Source organism: Polyodon spathula, chromosome 3 (assembly GCF_017654505.1).
Source record: "Polyodon spathula isolate WHYD16114869_AA chromosome 3, ASM1765450v1, whole genome shotgun sequence".
Taxonomy (NCBI): Eukaryota; Metazoa; Chordata; class Actinopteri; order Acipenseriformes; family Polyodontidae; genus Polyodon; species Polyodon spathula.
In genome coordinates, this window is record NC_054536.1 from 83516974 (window position 1) to 83531290 (window position 14317).

Sequence of the window (14317 nt, forward strand, 5' to 3'; positions counted from 1 at the left end):
TGTGTGTGTGTGTGTGTGTATATATATATATATATATATATATATATATATATATATATATATATATATATATATATATATATACACACACAGAAAATAGGAGGCACTTTTTTACACAGAGAATTGTGAGGGTCTGGAATCAACTCCCCAGTAATGTTGTTGAAGCTGACACCCTGGGATCCTTCAAGAAGCTGCTTGATGAGATTCTGGGATCAATAAGCTACTAACAACCAAACGAGCAAGATGGGCCGAATGGCCTCCTCTCGTTTGTAAACTTTCTTATGTCATTATGTTATAACACGGTACACGGCAGGGAGGGGGTTAATATCCTTCCTGCCAAAAACATGTGCGAATGCACGTTTGTGTGTTTAATTGTTCATTGTTTTATTATTAATTATCCCCTGCATGTGGTGATCATTGTAAATTAGAGCCAGGTGCAGGGTATTTAAAGAAAGCAGCCAGTGAGCTCAGGGCTGTTACTGTGATGAGGGCCTGGTTGATGGTGTTTTCAGCTGTTAGAAAACGGTACTGTGTGAAAACCTGTTTTGTAAGTTTTTAAAACAGGTAAATAGCCTAGCTGTCCTCTGTGATAGTTAGGTTCAGGTGGTTTTTAGTTATTGCTCAAAACAGAGCTAGGTGTTTTGGTGTTTATTAAAAATAGTGTGTAAGCGCTGAAACCACCATTTCCGTGTCCTGGGTCCTGTTTTACAGGGGCAATGAACCTGTGTGAGTTGCAATTGTGTTACTATCTATCTATATATCTATCTATCTATCTATATATATATATATATATATATATATATATATATATATATATATATATATATATATATATATATATCCCTTTAGTTATAAATGTGTTGTAGAAATGTATTTATTTTTTATATGTGGTGTTGTAGTGCGTATAATGAGTTACTTTACACTTTCATACATTACAGTAGTGAAAACAAAGACAAATAATGTACTTGTACACACTACAGTATTAAAAATAGATGCAACTTTAAAAGTAGACACACTTCAGCTTCTGAATTCATTCATGCTGGGTATAATACCACAAACCAGTGCCAGGGATTAAGCTCAAACATTTGTCTTGGTTTCATTGTACAGCTATGTTTGCATTTTTCTATTAAGCCAATAAATGAAATGTAGGAGGCAAACATGGACAACTTGTCACTCTTAAAACAATTGTGTACAGTTTGATTTTTATTTGAAGGTGTTTCATTGAAAAGATAAGGAAAAGATTAGAACTGGGTTTACATTTGGTGACAACAAGCACTCCCCTATGGGCAGCTTATGTTTACTGTAGTAGTCCAGGGGGAAGAGGGAGGGGTAAACAACAAACAATCAGAAGTCGCACTAAAATGCCACTGCCAGGAATGACTGACTCGGATGGAATCAATAAAACCTGTTTTGACCTGCATCATTTACTAACTTTAAAATGCATGTTCTTAAGCTATATTGACAAGCAATATTATCGCTGCCCCGCCCCTTCTAATGAAAAAAAAAAAAAAAAAAAAAAAAAAGCGAAAATAACTTTTTTCCAGGTAGGCAACAGGGCAGCCTTCCTGCAACAGTCTAGCTGTGACTAAGTACTAAGAAGTTTCATAGTTTTAAAGTTATTGATGAACTAACAAAAAGAATTCAGGAACTGCTATTCGATTGAAACCAGCATCTACCTTGTTCAGTTAATACACTAGGGAAACGTATTTTTTTACATAAAAGAACAAGTGAAGATATAACTGTTTCTCTGCACAATGAAAGGGAACTTGTGAACATGTGTCTGCACTGAGAACATCAGGATAGTAAGGTGTTCAAAGTGCAAACACATTTTCACTTTGAACATATGCAATGGTTCAGTAAAGTTGCAAAGAAAATGGCACAGAGTATACTGCCGATTTGTGGACACTTCTATCATAAAACCGTGTTATGCAGACGTTTTACAAGCTTGTTTAAAGACTGTAACGTTAACATTAATGATGGACATGTAGGGAATACAGACTTATTTTATTTGAAATTACCCTGTGGTTTGTTTGGGAGGGAGGAAATGTGATAATCCGATAATGAAAGGCAATAATCAAATGCGTCCCCATTATGTTTGGTTTGCTGTACTTATTTTGATGAAATGGTTAAAGGTCAATCACTGTCTTTGTTTGGCTGTATTATACTGTCCTGCAGAATAAGGTAATGTTTGCAGTACCTCGGAATTACTTATTTAACTCTTCCGTCTTCGATCCATTTTTCACTGGTTGTTCTTTTGGTTTATTTACGGTAAGGTGGACCAGTAATGTCCACTATGTGTGTGATCAGGTGATCCACCAACTACGGAACACAAGCGGACTAGAGAAAATGCGAAATGGTATATAGTAAATGTGAGGGCATAATTTACTCACCTTTTAGACCTGCATTTAGATTCAAATCCTATTTTTGGAGCTACAGAGCAACAATGAAACGCTGAAGCACAGTCTTTGACTTGTATGTAGAAGGGCTGCGTTTTATTATTTATTTATTTATTTTATAAATATATTAAAAAGAGAACATGGGGTCGTGTTACAGTCTTCGTCTATTTGGTGAACCTAGTGGGTCCATATCTGGTAGTACTTCGGACCGCCACAGGGACACAAGGGGATATGGCGAGACTGTGCCCCTCCGCGACGGCCAGATCCGCCGTAGGGACGCTGGCAAGCTGTCCTCTGGGGACCTCCGCCGTGGGGAGACTACTGACGGTGTGCTGATGCAGAATGGAGGGGAAGGAGGAGGAGGGAGAAGCGCAGGAGCGGAGCGTGATCTGCAATTGCAGCTTTTGCAGAAGCACAGCAATCGGAAGCAGCAGAAAAACTATGACAAACGGCGTGTCGAGGAGAAGGAAGCCAAAAAAGCGGCAAAGAAAGTCAGTAAAAACATTGACAGAGCACTGAAGGAGCAGAAACGTGAATACATACAGGCCCACTGGCTGCTGTTACTGGGTAGGTGGTGCAAATGCGCTTCTCTGTTGAAAGATAAAAGCTGTCACTCTGAACTGTGAGTCTTGAAACACAGTTACCAGTTCCATGGCATAATTGTAGTATTATTGTTTTATTTATTTTCTATGTAGGTTATGACATTCTTCGTTTTACACGCGTGGAACCTCGGCATGTGTGAAAGCAGCTTCATTTAGGAAGATTATTCGAAATGCCGATTCTTTAAATGCATATATATATATATATATATATATTATATATATATATATATATATATATATATATATATAATAAAATGTATTGCAGGTGCAAATCAGGAAATCCTTCCAAGTCTGCTGTGAAGATGTAAAAACAGAAATATTATTTAAATGTAGGGTTATCCCTTGTTTTGCAAACTGTAGTGCTGTCTTTTTTCTGAAAAGAGAAACGCGCACTCGTGTTACAAAACTAGAAATAAACACTTCAGAAATGTACTGTATTAATGAAAGTATTCTTTAGCTAGTAATTGTGTAGTTGTGTAATATCAACAGGTGTTTCTGTTTAAGAGCAGCCAAATTCTAAGAACATCCCACCAAGAGGCGCAAAACTACCATTTATTTTTTTAAATTGAAATACCTACAATTTCTTAATTTGACAGTATAATAGGCTTATATTTTAGTGATGTAACTGCTCATTAACTAGTGAAGCAATAAAAAAAGTGATATCTCAAATTTCTGAGCAACTGACGTGACTTAGTTGTGTAAGACTTTTCGGAGACATCATGTGAGTTTCCACAATATAAAACCACTGCAAGTATCGTCTTCAACAAGGCGACTTTAATCAGGCACCAACAATACAGTACAGACATTCAACATGAACTCAGGACTGAGCGCTTGCTGTGTGCGCACCGTCAACAAGTTACTTGCTTTCCTGCTGAGGGGGGAACTGTGTTACTACTAAATATTCCCTCCAGGAAGGCTATCTCACGTACTCTTGTGTTGATACCATTTCAGTATGTTCAAAAGCAACTTTTAGTTTCTATTTAAAAAAAGCACATGTATCAACTATAATTTGCTTACTTTTAAAGATTACATTTAATTTAACTTTCACTTGTTAACAATCAATGTTATTTAAAGTTTCTAATTGACAACTTCTAACCCTTGCTTAAACATTTAAATATACCCATAAATGTTAGTTATTTGTCCAGTTCGTGACTGCTTATTTTATTACAATGGGCAGTGTTGTGTGATACTCTGCCCTTACAGATCCTGCCCTGTGCCGGTGAGATGAGATGACGTTAAAAGCACTAAAACCATGACTGTTTTGCACCATGGTTTAGACGATCGCTTGAGGTGCGTGGGATTGCTGGTTTGTGCCCAGCCTCAGCCCTGTTACAACAGTATACTGTAACCCTTGTAAATTGTGTTGGATAAATGCGTTTGTTTATTATTTATTTATCTGATTCCATCATTATTGATGTTTTTGACATTACGTGCCCACACAAAGTGAAGTGTAACCCCCTCAAATTTTTTTCCTAGCCCCCCCTCACCCCCACAGCCTCCTCACCAGGAAGAGCCTGGCACTGCCACTGAACAACATATATATAATATATATATATATATATATATATATATATATATATATATATATATATATATATATATATATATATATATATTAGCATCAGTAGTTCTACAGCAGTAAAATATAATGTAAAATATTTTGTCTCTGCCGCATACTTCACAGTTGACTTTACAGGTAAATAGACGAGACACTGACTTCTGTGAGAACTCTTTTGTACATACGAGTGGTTATTAGTGTGCTTCTGAGGTGTGGCCATCTCTTGATTTATATTTATTGATTTATATTCTGCAATAAAAAGTTGTTTTTAGGTTTTGTACTTTGTGCCAAGCTGCATACATGAATTTAGCAGGAAGAGAAGCTCATGCTAGTCTTGCACTTGCTCTTGGACTTCAGAACTAACATTGTTTAGATACATTTTTTTTAATTGACCAAGTGCCAGCAGTCAGGCATAGCTAAATCTACTGGGCTGTGTTTGTACTCGCAGCATGAAGAAGTCTCACCTGTGTGTAGGTTCATGCAGCTGTAGAGGAGTGTGGCAAAGTGGTTAACTGTGTGCAGATGTAAGTAATGCAGCAGTGATTAATAAACAGACAGACAACAATAAACCAGGTGCAATGGTGTTTATTTTTATAATCCAATTGGATCAAAATACAGCAAACAGTAATGTTACAAGCAATACAGTGACATGTATTGCTTGGTTGTAGTCTGTGGGTTGGTCACAAAATAATAATAATCCCGTACTTAAACACCCGCTCTTAACACAAAACCCATACATAAGTCCACAGTGCGTGCTGAAGTACTCGTGGTGTATTTACAGTTTATTCATGACACAGTGCAGTGATGTCCGGGTAAGTGCTGGATCATTCAGCCGTCTAATAATAACAGTGTATTTTTTTTAGACACGACAGAACCAAAACAAAACAAACGCTCACGATAACAATTCTCCTGTTCTGCTTCCAGTTCACCATTAACCATACAAAGGAACATACCACTTTGCTTCGTCCCATTTTGTACCGTCTATCATGACGCCTTGGTTAATGAGTGCAGCAGCTCCTCCAGTCCACTACTGCCACATTGTTTCTGTTCCTGGTTGATGATTTAGTTTACTGGAGCTCACAGGTCGGGAGGGAGATGTATCACCAAGAATCATTTTGTCTTTGTCACAGATAAGGTGTCTGATTTTTAACAGATAAGGTGTCTGATTGCTTAAACTCCTGCCTCCTTATTATTTAAATATGTACTGAGGGCTGTGAGGCAGCCTTAGTCCTGTGTTTCCCAAACCTCTTTCTTGGGACCCTAGTGTTGTTATCTGGTTTTCGTTCCGCCTGAGCTCTCAGTTACTTAACTAAACCCTTTACTTATAAAACTTAAAAGAAGAAAAGACTAAAGTGTTTATTTATTTATTTAATGTATTTTAAGAGGTCAGTATGAAACAATCAGAAGAATTTAATTTAAGTACAGATAACTCTGGTCACCCTTTAATGATGTTGAAGATCTTTTGGTTCTTTATTTGTGTTTAATTCAATTTGGAATATGCAGCTATTTCAAAGACAATGCTAATAATACACTTTGAGTGTAGTTCTGAAACCCAGGACTGGTGTGAGATTCCTGCCTGATTTAGTGCATGTGTTTAGTATTAACTATGCCTCCAGAGGTCTCGACTGTTCATTGGATTTATTTATGTAATGTTTTCATTGAATCTAATGTGCATTGCCCAGGTCAAAACCTTGATCAGAAAGCATAAAAAAAACCCCCAAGCATATGAGGCGCCATTTCAGACAAAAGTATGTCCAATATGTCCAGTGAAGGGTTGTGTTTTTCAGCACACAAGGAATCGGGTTGTGCTGCAATGGGTCATGGTTGGCGAGGGAAGGGTCATGTTCCTAACCGTAACCCCTGGGTAAGAATACTGATAATAAGGATGTTGCAGCAAATGGTATGGCACCAGCAGTCCTTGTGATACATCCACAGCATGGACAGCTTGGCTCTAACATCTATAACTGGGATCTATAACTGGGACTTCCTAGTTGATCGTAGGTGAAGCGTTGTTGCACTCTTCTCTCTCTGGTAGGATGGACTCTGCTCTCTTCTGATGATCCTGCTGCTGGTCCCTCTGGATACATCTATGTTGGAGGCTGGTCCACATCTGTGGCATGATCCTGAAAGTGTGTCTTAAGGTCTTCTGCAATCTGTTTACCCTCATCATGGTTGAAGGTTGCAGGTATGCCGTCTTCATCTCCATTTTGGGTACTGGTAGGATCAGCAGCTTCAACATGAGTTTGTGGATAAAAAGGATCTACTCCTGGATCTTGATCTGTTTCAACAGGTTCAATTTCATAGTCACAAGCTTGTGCACGACATTGAGAGGGGGTGAAGTACTAAAACCTTCATTTTCACTGTCGCTAGTTTCACCTGGATGCTGTTTACCAATTTGCGGTTTGCTGCTGGACTTGGTTTTCTTCTCTTTTCTTGATTTTTGCACTGCAGTACCCAAGGGCAAATAATCGCAAGGTAGTAACAGATTTCTATGTAGCACTCTGTTATTGCCTTTTCCATCTTCTGGCTTGATTTCATACACTGGGCTTACACTTGTTCTGTTAACAATGACATAGATCCTATCTTCCCAATATGATCTCAATTTACCAGGTCCACCACGTTCAGTCAGATTCTTCAAGCACCCGATCTCAAGGCATGAGTACAGTACTTTGCACATTTAAATTGTAGCAGTTTTTACTGTGATGTGATTAATTCTTTGTACACTTGACAGTGCGATCGTGGGCTTTTTTTCATTTGTTGTTTCCACCTCTGCACTTAATCTGTGTAGTCCACCTGTGTAGCTGTGGGTTCAGGGGACAGTCTGAAAACTATCAATAGGCAAACGTGGAGATCTGCCTAATAACAGCTGGAATGGAGGAAACCCTGTTGGTTTGTGACGGGTGCAATTATATGTATAAATTACTTTATTTAGGGACTCTTTCCAGTTGGAAGTTTGATCTTCAGGAAGTGTCCTTAACATTGCTAACAATGTGTGATTCATGCGTTCTACTTGGTCATTTCTTTCTGGATGATATGCAGTGGTTCTGGGTCTTGCAGTTTGGCAGTAGTGCTGCAGCCTGTGAAAGAGCTGGTTCTCAACTGCACCACCTTGGTCGTGATGAAGCCGTTTTGGGAATCCAAACCTCAAAGTAAAGTCATTGAAGATTTTATCTGCGACAGTCTTTATCCAGATTTATTGGTGGATGGATAGGCTTGAGCGAATCTAGTGAAGTGGTCAGCAACAACCAGAATATACTCATAGCCTCCAGAACTCTTCTCCAAATGCAGAAAATCTATGGATACAAACACAAAAGGCTGTGATGTAACAATGTTGGTTAAGGGTGATATAACTGCACCAAGGCATCCATGTGTAAGATGAATGAGAGTGTGAAATGTGGATATACCATTACTGGGAGCTGTATTAAACAAGCAGTTAATTGGTTCAACACATTTTGGTGTTATGATGTCAATGTAATAGGAAGATGTGAAGAGACCTGGCATGACACTATACTTTTAGACTCAATTTTTAATTTTTTTTTTAGCTTTGCTTTGCAATTTGGGCTCTCTTTCAAAGCTGGTGAAACACTCAACAGATCATACAGAGTCCTTGATGTATTTTCGGTAGTAATTAAAGAATTCTAAAATTTTCCAGAATTCACTGACTGTTGATGGTGTCTTGTCTTTAAGTGCTTGTACAGCTGCTGTGTCATTTGGATCCATCTTGTAGCCCTGTTCAGATATAATCATCCCTAAGTATTTAACTTCCGTCTTGAAAAGCTCACATTTATCTGGTCTTAGCTTAATGCCGTATTCTTGAAGTCTGCAAAGCATTTTTCTAAGGTTTTCTACTGTTCTTCAAAGGTTGTGCTAAACACTAGGACACTATCTAAATAAGGGACACATACTTCATCTCTCAGGCCTTTCAAACACCCCTCTATGCATCTTTGAAATGCAGCTGGTGCATTCATTAAGCCGAATGGAATTCTAATCCATTCGTACAGACCCCACAGTGTTATAAATGCCATCAGAGGTCAACTGTCTTCATCTAAAAATCCCTGATGGTAAGCCTTACCTTGGTCTAAGATTGAAAACCAAGTCATACTTCCAAAACTGTCCAAGATGTCCTGGATGCGAGGTATTGGCTGTCGATCAATAACAGTCTATTCAGCTCCCTGTAGTCAATGCAGAGGCTGAAGGTGCCATCTTTTTTACGTACACATACTACAGGAGATGGTGAGTTTGATTTTTTTCACCCATCCTTGAGCAATTCAATCTTGTAAGTACTCTTTTACTTCTTTGTATAATGGTCGGGACACAGCAATGTACATTTTCTTTATAGGCGGAGTGTCATTCAGTTCAGTTTTCATTTTCAAGGAATCATTTTGATCCATAACATCTTGGTTTCTTGAAAAAACTTTTGACTCCCTGTTTAACATTTTCCTAAAAATTTCTCTTTGTTCTTCTGTGAGATGGCTGACATCAACTGGTGGCTCCCACTTTTCCATGTCAGGTAAGCTATCAGAATTTGTTTTAACTTCGCTGTTGATCTCTGCTTCAACAAGGGCATTCACACTTCCAGTCTGCTGTGGCAAGGTGGTAGACATTTCTTCATTCCTTCTAATATCAATTGTAATTTCAGATTTAATTAACTGCAGTTTCCCAGCACAGTTCAACTCCTTAGAATGACATTATGCTCAGTAGGATTACTAACTGGGATTGTTATGTCACACCATGGTCGTTTTGGAATCTTCACTAAGATTTCATTGATGTTCTGGTCTTCTAAGCTACAGGCAGTTACATCTGCCTCAAAGTGCTGAAGCCCTCTCTGAATTGAAACCTGTGAGTGCAGTACACTTCACATTGATACTTTTGCCTTTTGGAATTGTCACGCCTCGTTTTCCAACTTTTACTACACACAGATCTTCAGATTGATTACTCTGGATGATGTTTACAAGGGTGAAAATACTGTTAAGTTTTACACAAGGTAAAGCTTTTGTCAAGCGAATGACTAGTTGGTGAGATGAAGTATCTTGAGCCTTACAACTGTCCCTTTTAACAATCTCTTTAATGACATATCCTAAAATTTGTGTTTCTAAGTTGTAGCTACTCACCAACACAGGCACAGTCAGAGCTTTGTCATGTGGGTCCAGGTGAAACTGAATTTAATTCCACCCTTTGAAAGAAATTGATGTACCATTAACGGCTGTGAGGTCGTCCATTTTCAGACTCCATCAGTTCCTCTAGCTGTCGAACCTGCATATGTGGCAACATTTTCTCTCCACCAGTGTTCAGAGACCATACAAACTTGAGCTCATCTAAGGCTTCCTCTGAATCCTGTTGCTGGGCTGCACCAAGCTTTGGTATCTTATGTCGAGCACCTGCTCCAATGTTAAGATATTTCTCTCTCATTGCTCACTACAACATTCAACCTTTCAAACAAAAGCTTATCTGAAACATTATTATTCTGCAAATCTGGCTGCATTATAAGAACATAAGAACATAAGAAAGTTTACAAACGAGAGGAAGCCATTTGGCCCATCTTGCTCGTTTGGTTGTTAGTAGCTTATTGATCCCAGAATCTCATCAAGCACCTTCTTGAAGGATCCCAGGGTGTCAGCTTCAACAACATTACTGGGGAGTTGATTCCAGACCCTCACAATTCTCTGTGTAAAAAAATGCCTCCTATTTTCTGTTCTGAATGCACCTTTGTCTAATCTCCATTTGTGACCCCTGGTCCTTGTTTCTTTTTTCAGGTCAAAAAAGTCCCTTGGGTCGACATTGTCAATACCTTTTAGAATTTTGAATTAGGTCGCCGCGTAGTCTTCTTTGTTCAAGACTGAACAGATTCAATTCTTTTAGCCTGTCTGCATATGACATGCCTTTTAAGCCCGGAATAATTCTGGTCGCTCTTCTTTGCACTCTTTCTAGAGCAGCAATATCTTTTTTATGGCGAGGTGATCAGAACTGAACACAGTATTCAAGATGAGGTCTTACTAGTGCATTGTACAGTTTTAACATTACTTCCCTTGATTTAAATTCAACACTTTTCACAATGTATCCGAGCATCTTGTTAGCCTTTTTTATAGCTTCCCCACATTGTCTAGATGAAGACATTTCTGAGTCAACAAAAACTCCTAGGTCTTTTTCATACATATAAGAACATAAGAACATAAGAACATAAGAAAGTTTACAAACGAGAGGAGGCCATTCGGCCCATCTTGCTCGTTTGGTTGTTAGTAGCTTATTGATCCCAAAATCTCATCAAGCAGCTTCTTGAAGGATCCCAGGGTGTCAGCTTCAACAACATTACTGGGGAGTTGATTCCAGACCCTCACAATTCTCTGTGTAAAAAAGTGTCTCCTATTTTCTGTTCTGAATGCCCCTTTTTCTAAACTCCATTTGTGACCCCTGGTCCTTGTTTCTTTTTTCAGGCTGAAAAAGTCCCTTGCGTCGACACTGTCAATACCTTTTAGAATTTTGAATGCTTGAATTAGGTCGCCACGTAGTCTTCTTTGTTCAAGACTGAACAGATTCAATTCTTTTAGCCTGTCTGCATATGACATGCCTTTTAAGCCCGGAATAATTCTGGTCGCTCTTCTTTGCACTCTTTCTAGAGCAGCAATATCTTTTTTATAGCGAGGTGACCAGAACTGCACACAATATTCAAGATGAGGTCTTACAAGTGCATTGTACAGTTTTAACATTACTTCCCTTGATTTAAATTCAACACTTTTCACAATGTATCCGAGTATCTTGTTAGCCTTTTTTATAGCTTCCCCACATTGCCTAGATGAAGACATTTCTGAGTCAACAAAAACTCCTAGGTCTTTTTCATAGATTCCTTCTTCAATTTCAATATCTCCCATATGATATTTATAATGTACATTTTTATTTCCTGCGTGCAGTACCTTACACTTTTCTCTATTAAATGTCATTTGCCATGTGTCTGCCCAGTTCTGAATCTTGTCTAGATCATTTTGAATGACCTTTGCTGCTGCAACAGTGTTTGCCACTCCTCCTACTTTTGTGTCGTCTGCAAATTTAACAAGTTTGCTTACTATACCAGAATCTAAATCATTAATGTAGATTAGGAATAGCAGAGGACCTAATACTGATCCCTGTGGTACACCGCTGGTTACCACACTCCATTCTGAGGTTTTTCCTCTAATCAGTACTTTCTGTTTTCTACATGTTAACCACTCCCTAATCCATGTACATGTGTTTCCTTGAATCCCAACTGCGTTCAGTTTGAGAATTAATCTTTTGTGCGGGACTTTGTCAAAAGCTTTCTGGAAATCTAAATAAACCATGTCATATGCTTTGCAATTATCCATTATCGATGTTGCATCCTCAAAAAAATCAAGCAAGTTAGTTAGGCACGATCTCCCTTTCCTAAAACCATGTTGACTGTCTCCCAGTACCCTGTTACCATATAGGTAATTTTCCATTTTGGATCTTATTATAGTTTCCATAAGTTTGCATATAATAGAAGTCAGGCTTACTGGTCTGTAGTTACCTGGTTCAGTTTTGTTTCCCTTTTTGTGGATCGGTATTACGTTTGCAATTTTCCAGTCTGTCGGTACCACCCCTGTGTCAAGAGACTGCTGCATGATCTTGGTTAGCGGTTTGTAAATTACTTCTTTCATTTCTTTGAGTACTACTGGGAGGATCTCATCCGGCCCAGGGGATTTGTTTATTTTAAGAGCTCCTAGTCCCTTTAACACTTCTGCCTCAGTTATGCTAAAGTTATTTAAAACTGGATAGGAACTGGATGACATGTGGGGCATGTTGTCAGTATCTTCCTTTGTAAAAACTTGTGAAAAGTAATCATTTAACATATTTGCTATTTTTTTTTCTTCCTCTACGATTTTGCCATTTGTATCTCTTAAACATTTAATCTCCTCTTTGAATGTTCTCTTGCTGTTGTAATATTGGAAAAACATTTTGGAATTGGTTTTAGCTCCCTTAGCAATGTTCATTTCTATTTCTCTCTTGGCCTTTCTAACTTCCTTTTTGACTTGCATTTGCAGTTCTGTGTACTCTTTCTGTGTACTTTCTTTTTGGTCCTTTTTTAATGCTCTGTAAAGTGCCTTTTTTCGCTGAATATTTTTTTTTTAATTGATCTATTAAACCATTTTGGCAATTTAGTTTTACATTTAGATTTGTCTACTTTAGGGATATAATTGTTTTGCGCCTCTAGTACTACATTTTTGAAGAACAACCATCCTTCTTCTGTGGGTGTTTTCTCTATTTTACTCCAATCTACTTCTGTTAGTCTCTGTTTCATGCCTTCATAGTTTGCTTTTCTAAAATTGTAAACCTTAGCTTTAGTCTTTACTTTTGAGGATTTAAAAAACACTTCAAATGAGACCATGTTGTGGTCTGAGTTTGCCAGTGGTTCTCTGACCTCTGTTTTAGTTATTCTATCTTCGTTATTTGAAAAGACTAAATCAAGGCATGCCTTCCGCAAACTCTTTATCTTTGTGCGGGACTTTGTCGCAAAAGCTTTCTGGAAACCTAAATAAACCATGTCATATGCTTTGCAATTATCCATTATCGATGTTGCATCCTCAAAAAAAATCAAGCAAGTTAGTTAGACACGCTCTCCCTTTCCTAAAACCATGTTGACTGTCTCCCAGGACCCTGTTACCATATAGGTAATTTTCCATTTTGGATCTTATTATAGTTTCCATAAGTTTGCATATAATAGAAGTCAGGCTTACTGGTCTGTAGTTACCTGGTTCAGTTTTGTTTCCCTTTTTGTGGATCGGTATTACGTTTGCAATTTTCCAGTCTGTCAGTACCACCCCTGTGTCAAGAGACTGCTGCATGATCTTCGTTAGCAGTTTGTAAATAACTTCTTTCGTTTCTTTGAGTACTATTGGGAGGATCTCATCCGGCCCCTATAATGCACACACTGTCATTTTGCAGCCCAGTAAGTACTGACTGAAGAAATGTCCTTTGCACTAAAATAGGGTCATATTTCAAAATGCAAAAACAAACCTTTGCCTTAAATCTAGAGTTCAAACTAAAAAATCTCTCTGGGTGTCTATCTGTGCCCTTGGGATGCACTTGTCAACTCCTGATACAGTTCTCTTACATTTTTTTTCAAAACAAGAGAGATGTTTAGCACGTTAGTATAACTATGTACTCTGTATTAGGACTGTTTGGTAAAGAAACTTAATTTCCCATGATCCCAGTGATCAAAAGTCAGGTGACATGTCCATGGGAATTCAGGGGGTTTTAAAAGCATGCATAGTGATAGAGAGAAGAGAGAGGAGGATAATGGTGGTTACTTTATGCTAGACAGCAGCGAGCTACCGAGCGGTATTGTCAGTTTTCACCATTACAATTAAGTGCATTTTAAACGACAGCTGTTATAGCGGTGTGCATTATAGCGGAGCAGAGTCAAGAACAGCTATGTTTCATGTGCACAGAAAGACGGAAGCAATGAGATCGAATGGGTGACCCTGTTTGTGACCAGAAAAGGGTTCAGAACTCCAGAGCCAAAGGTATCTGTGTGGATGGACTACAAAAATACAAAGCAATCAAAGCCATGGTATTATATTGACGTTTCACTCATCTGCTTACTTCCCTGATGTGTGTATCATTCACTCTGCTTACTCCCGCTGTACAAGTTATATGCCAAACTGAACATGTTTTAACAGGCATTGTTCTTATCAGTGCAAACTGTGTGCACATGCTGAATGTACCAAAGCCTGTAGTACATAGACTGTCCCCTGTGTTCATTTCTTTTAAGC

At 38.3% G+C, this 14317-nt stretch overlaps 1 protein-coding gene across 1 annotated transcript in view; it reads left to right on the forward strand.

The window, feature by feature from the left end:
• Nucleotides 1–2339: 2339 nt before the first annotated feature.
• LOC121313518 (guanine nucleotide-binding protein G(olf) subunit alpha-like) overlaps nucleotides 2340–14317 on the forward strand; it is a 54676-nt gene continuing 42698 nt past the window's right edge. Inside the window, exon 1 of the mRNA XM_041246167.1 lies at nucleotides 2340–2963. Within this exon, the coding sequence (XP_041102101.1) occupies nucleotides 2537–2963 (427 nt within the window). The 5' untranslated portion in view covers nucleotides 2340–2536. The remainder of the gene's footprint in view (nucleotides 2964–14317) is intronic.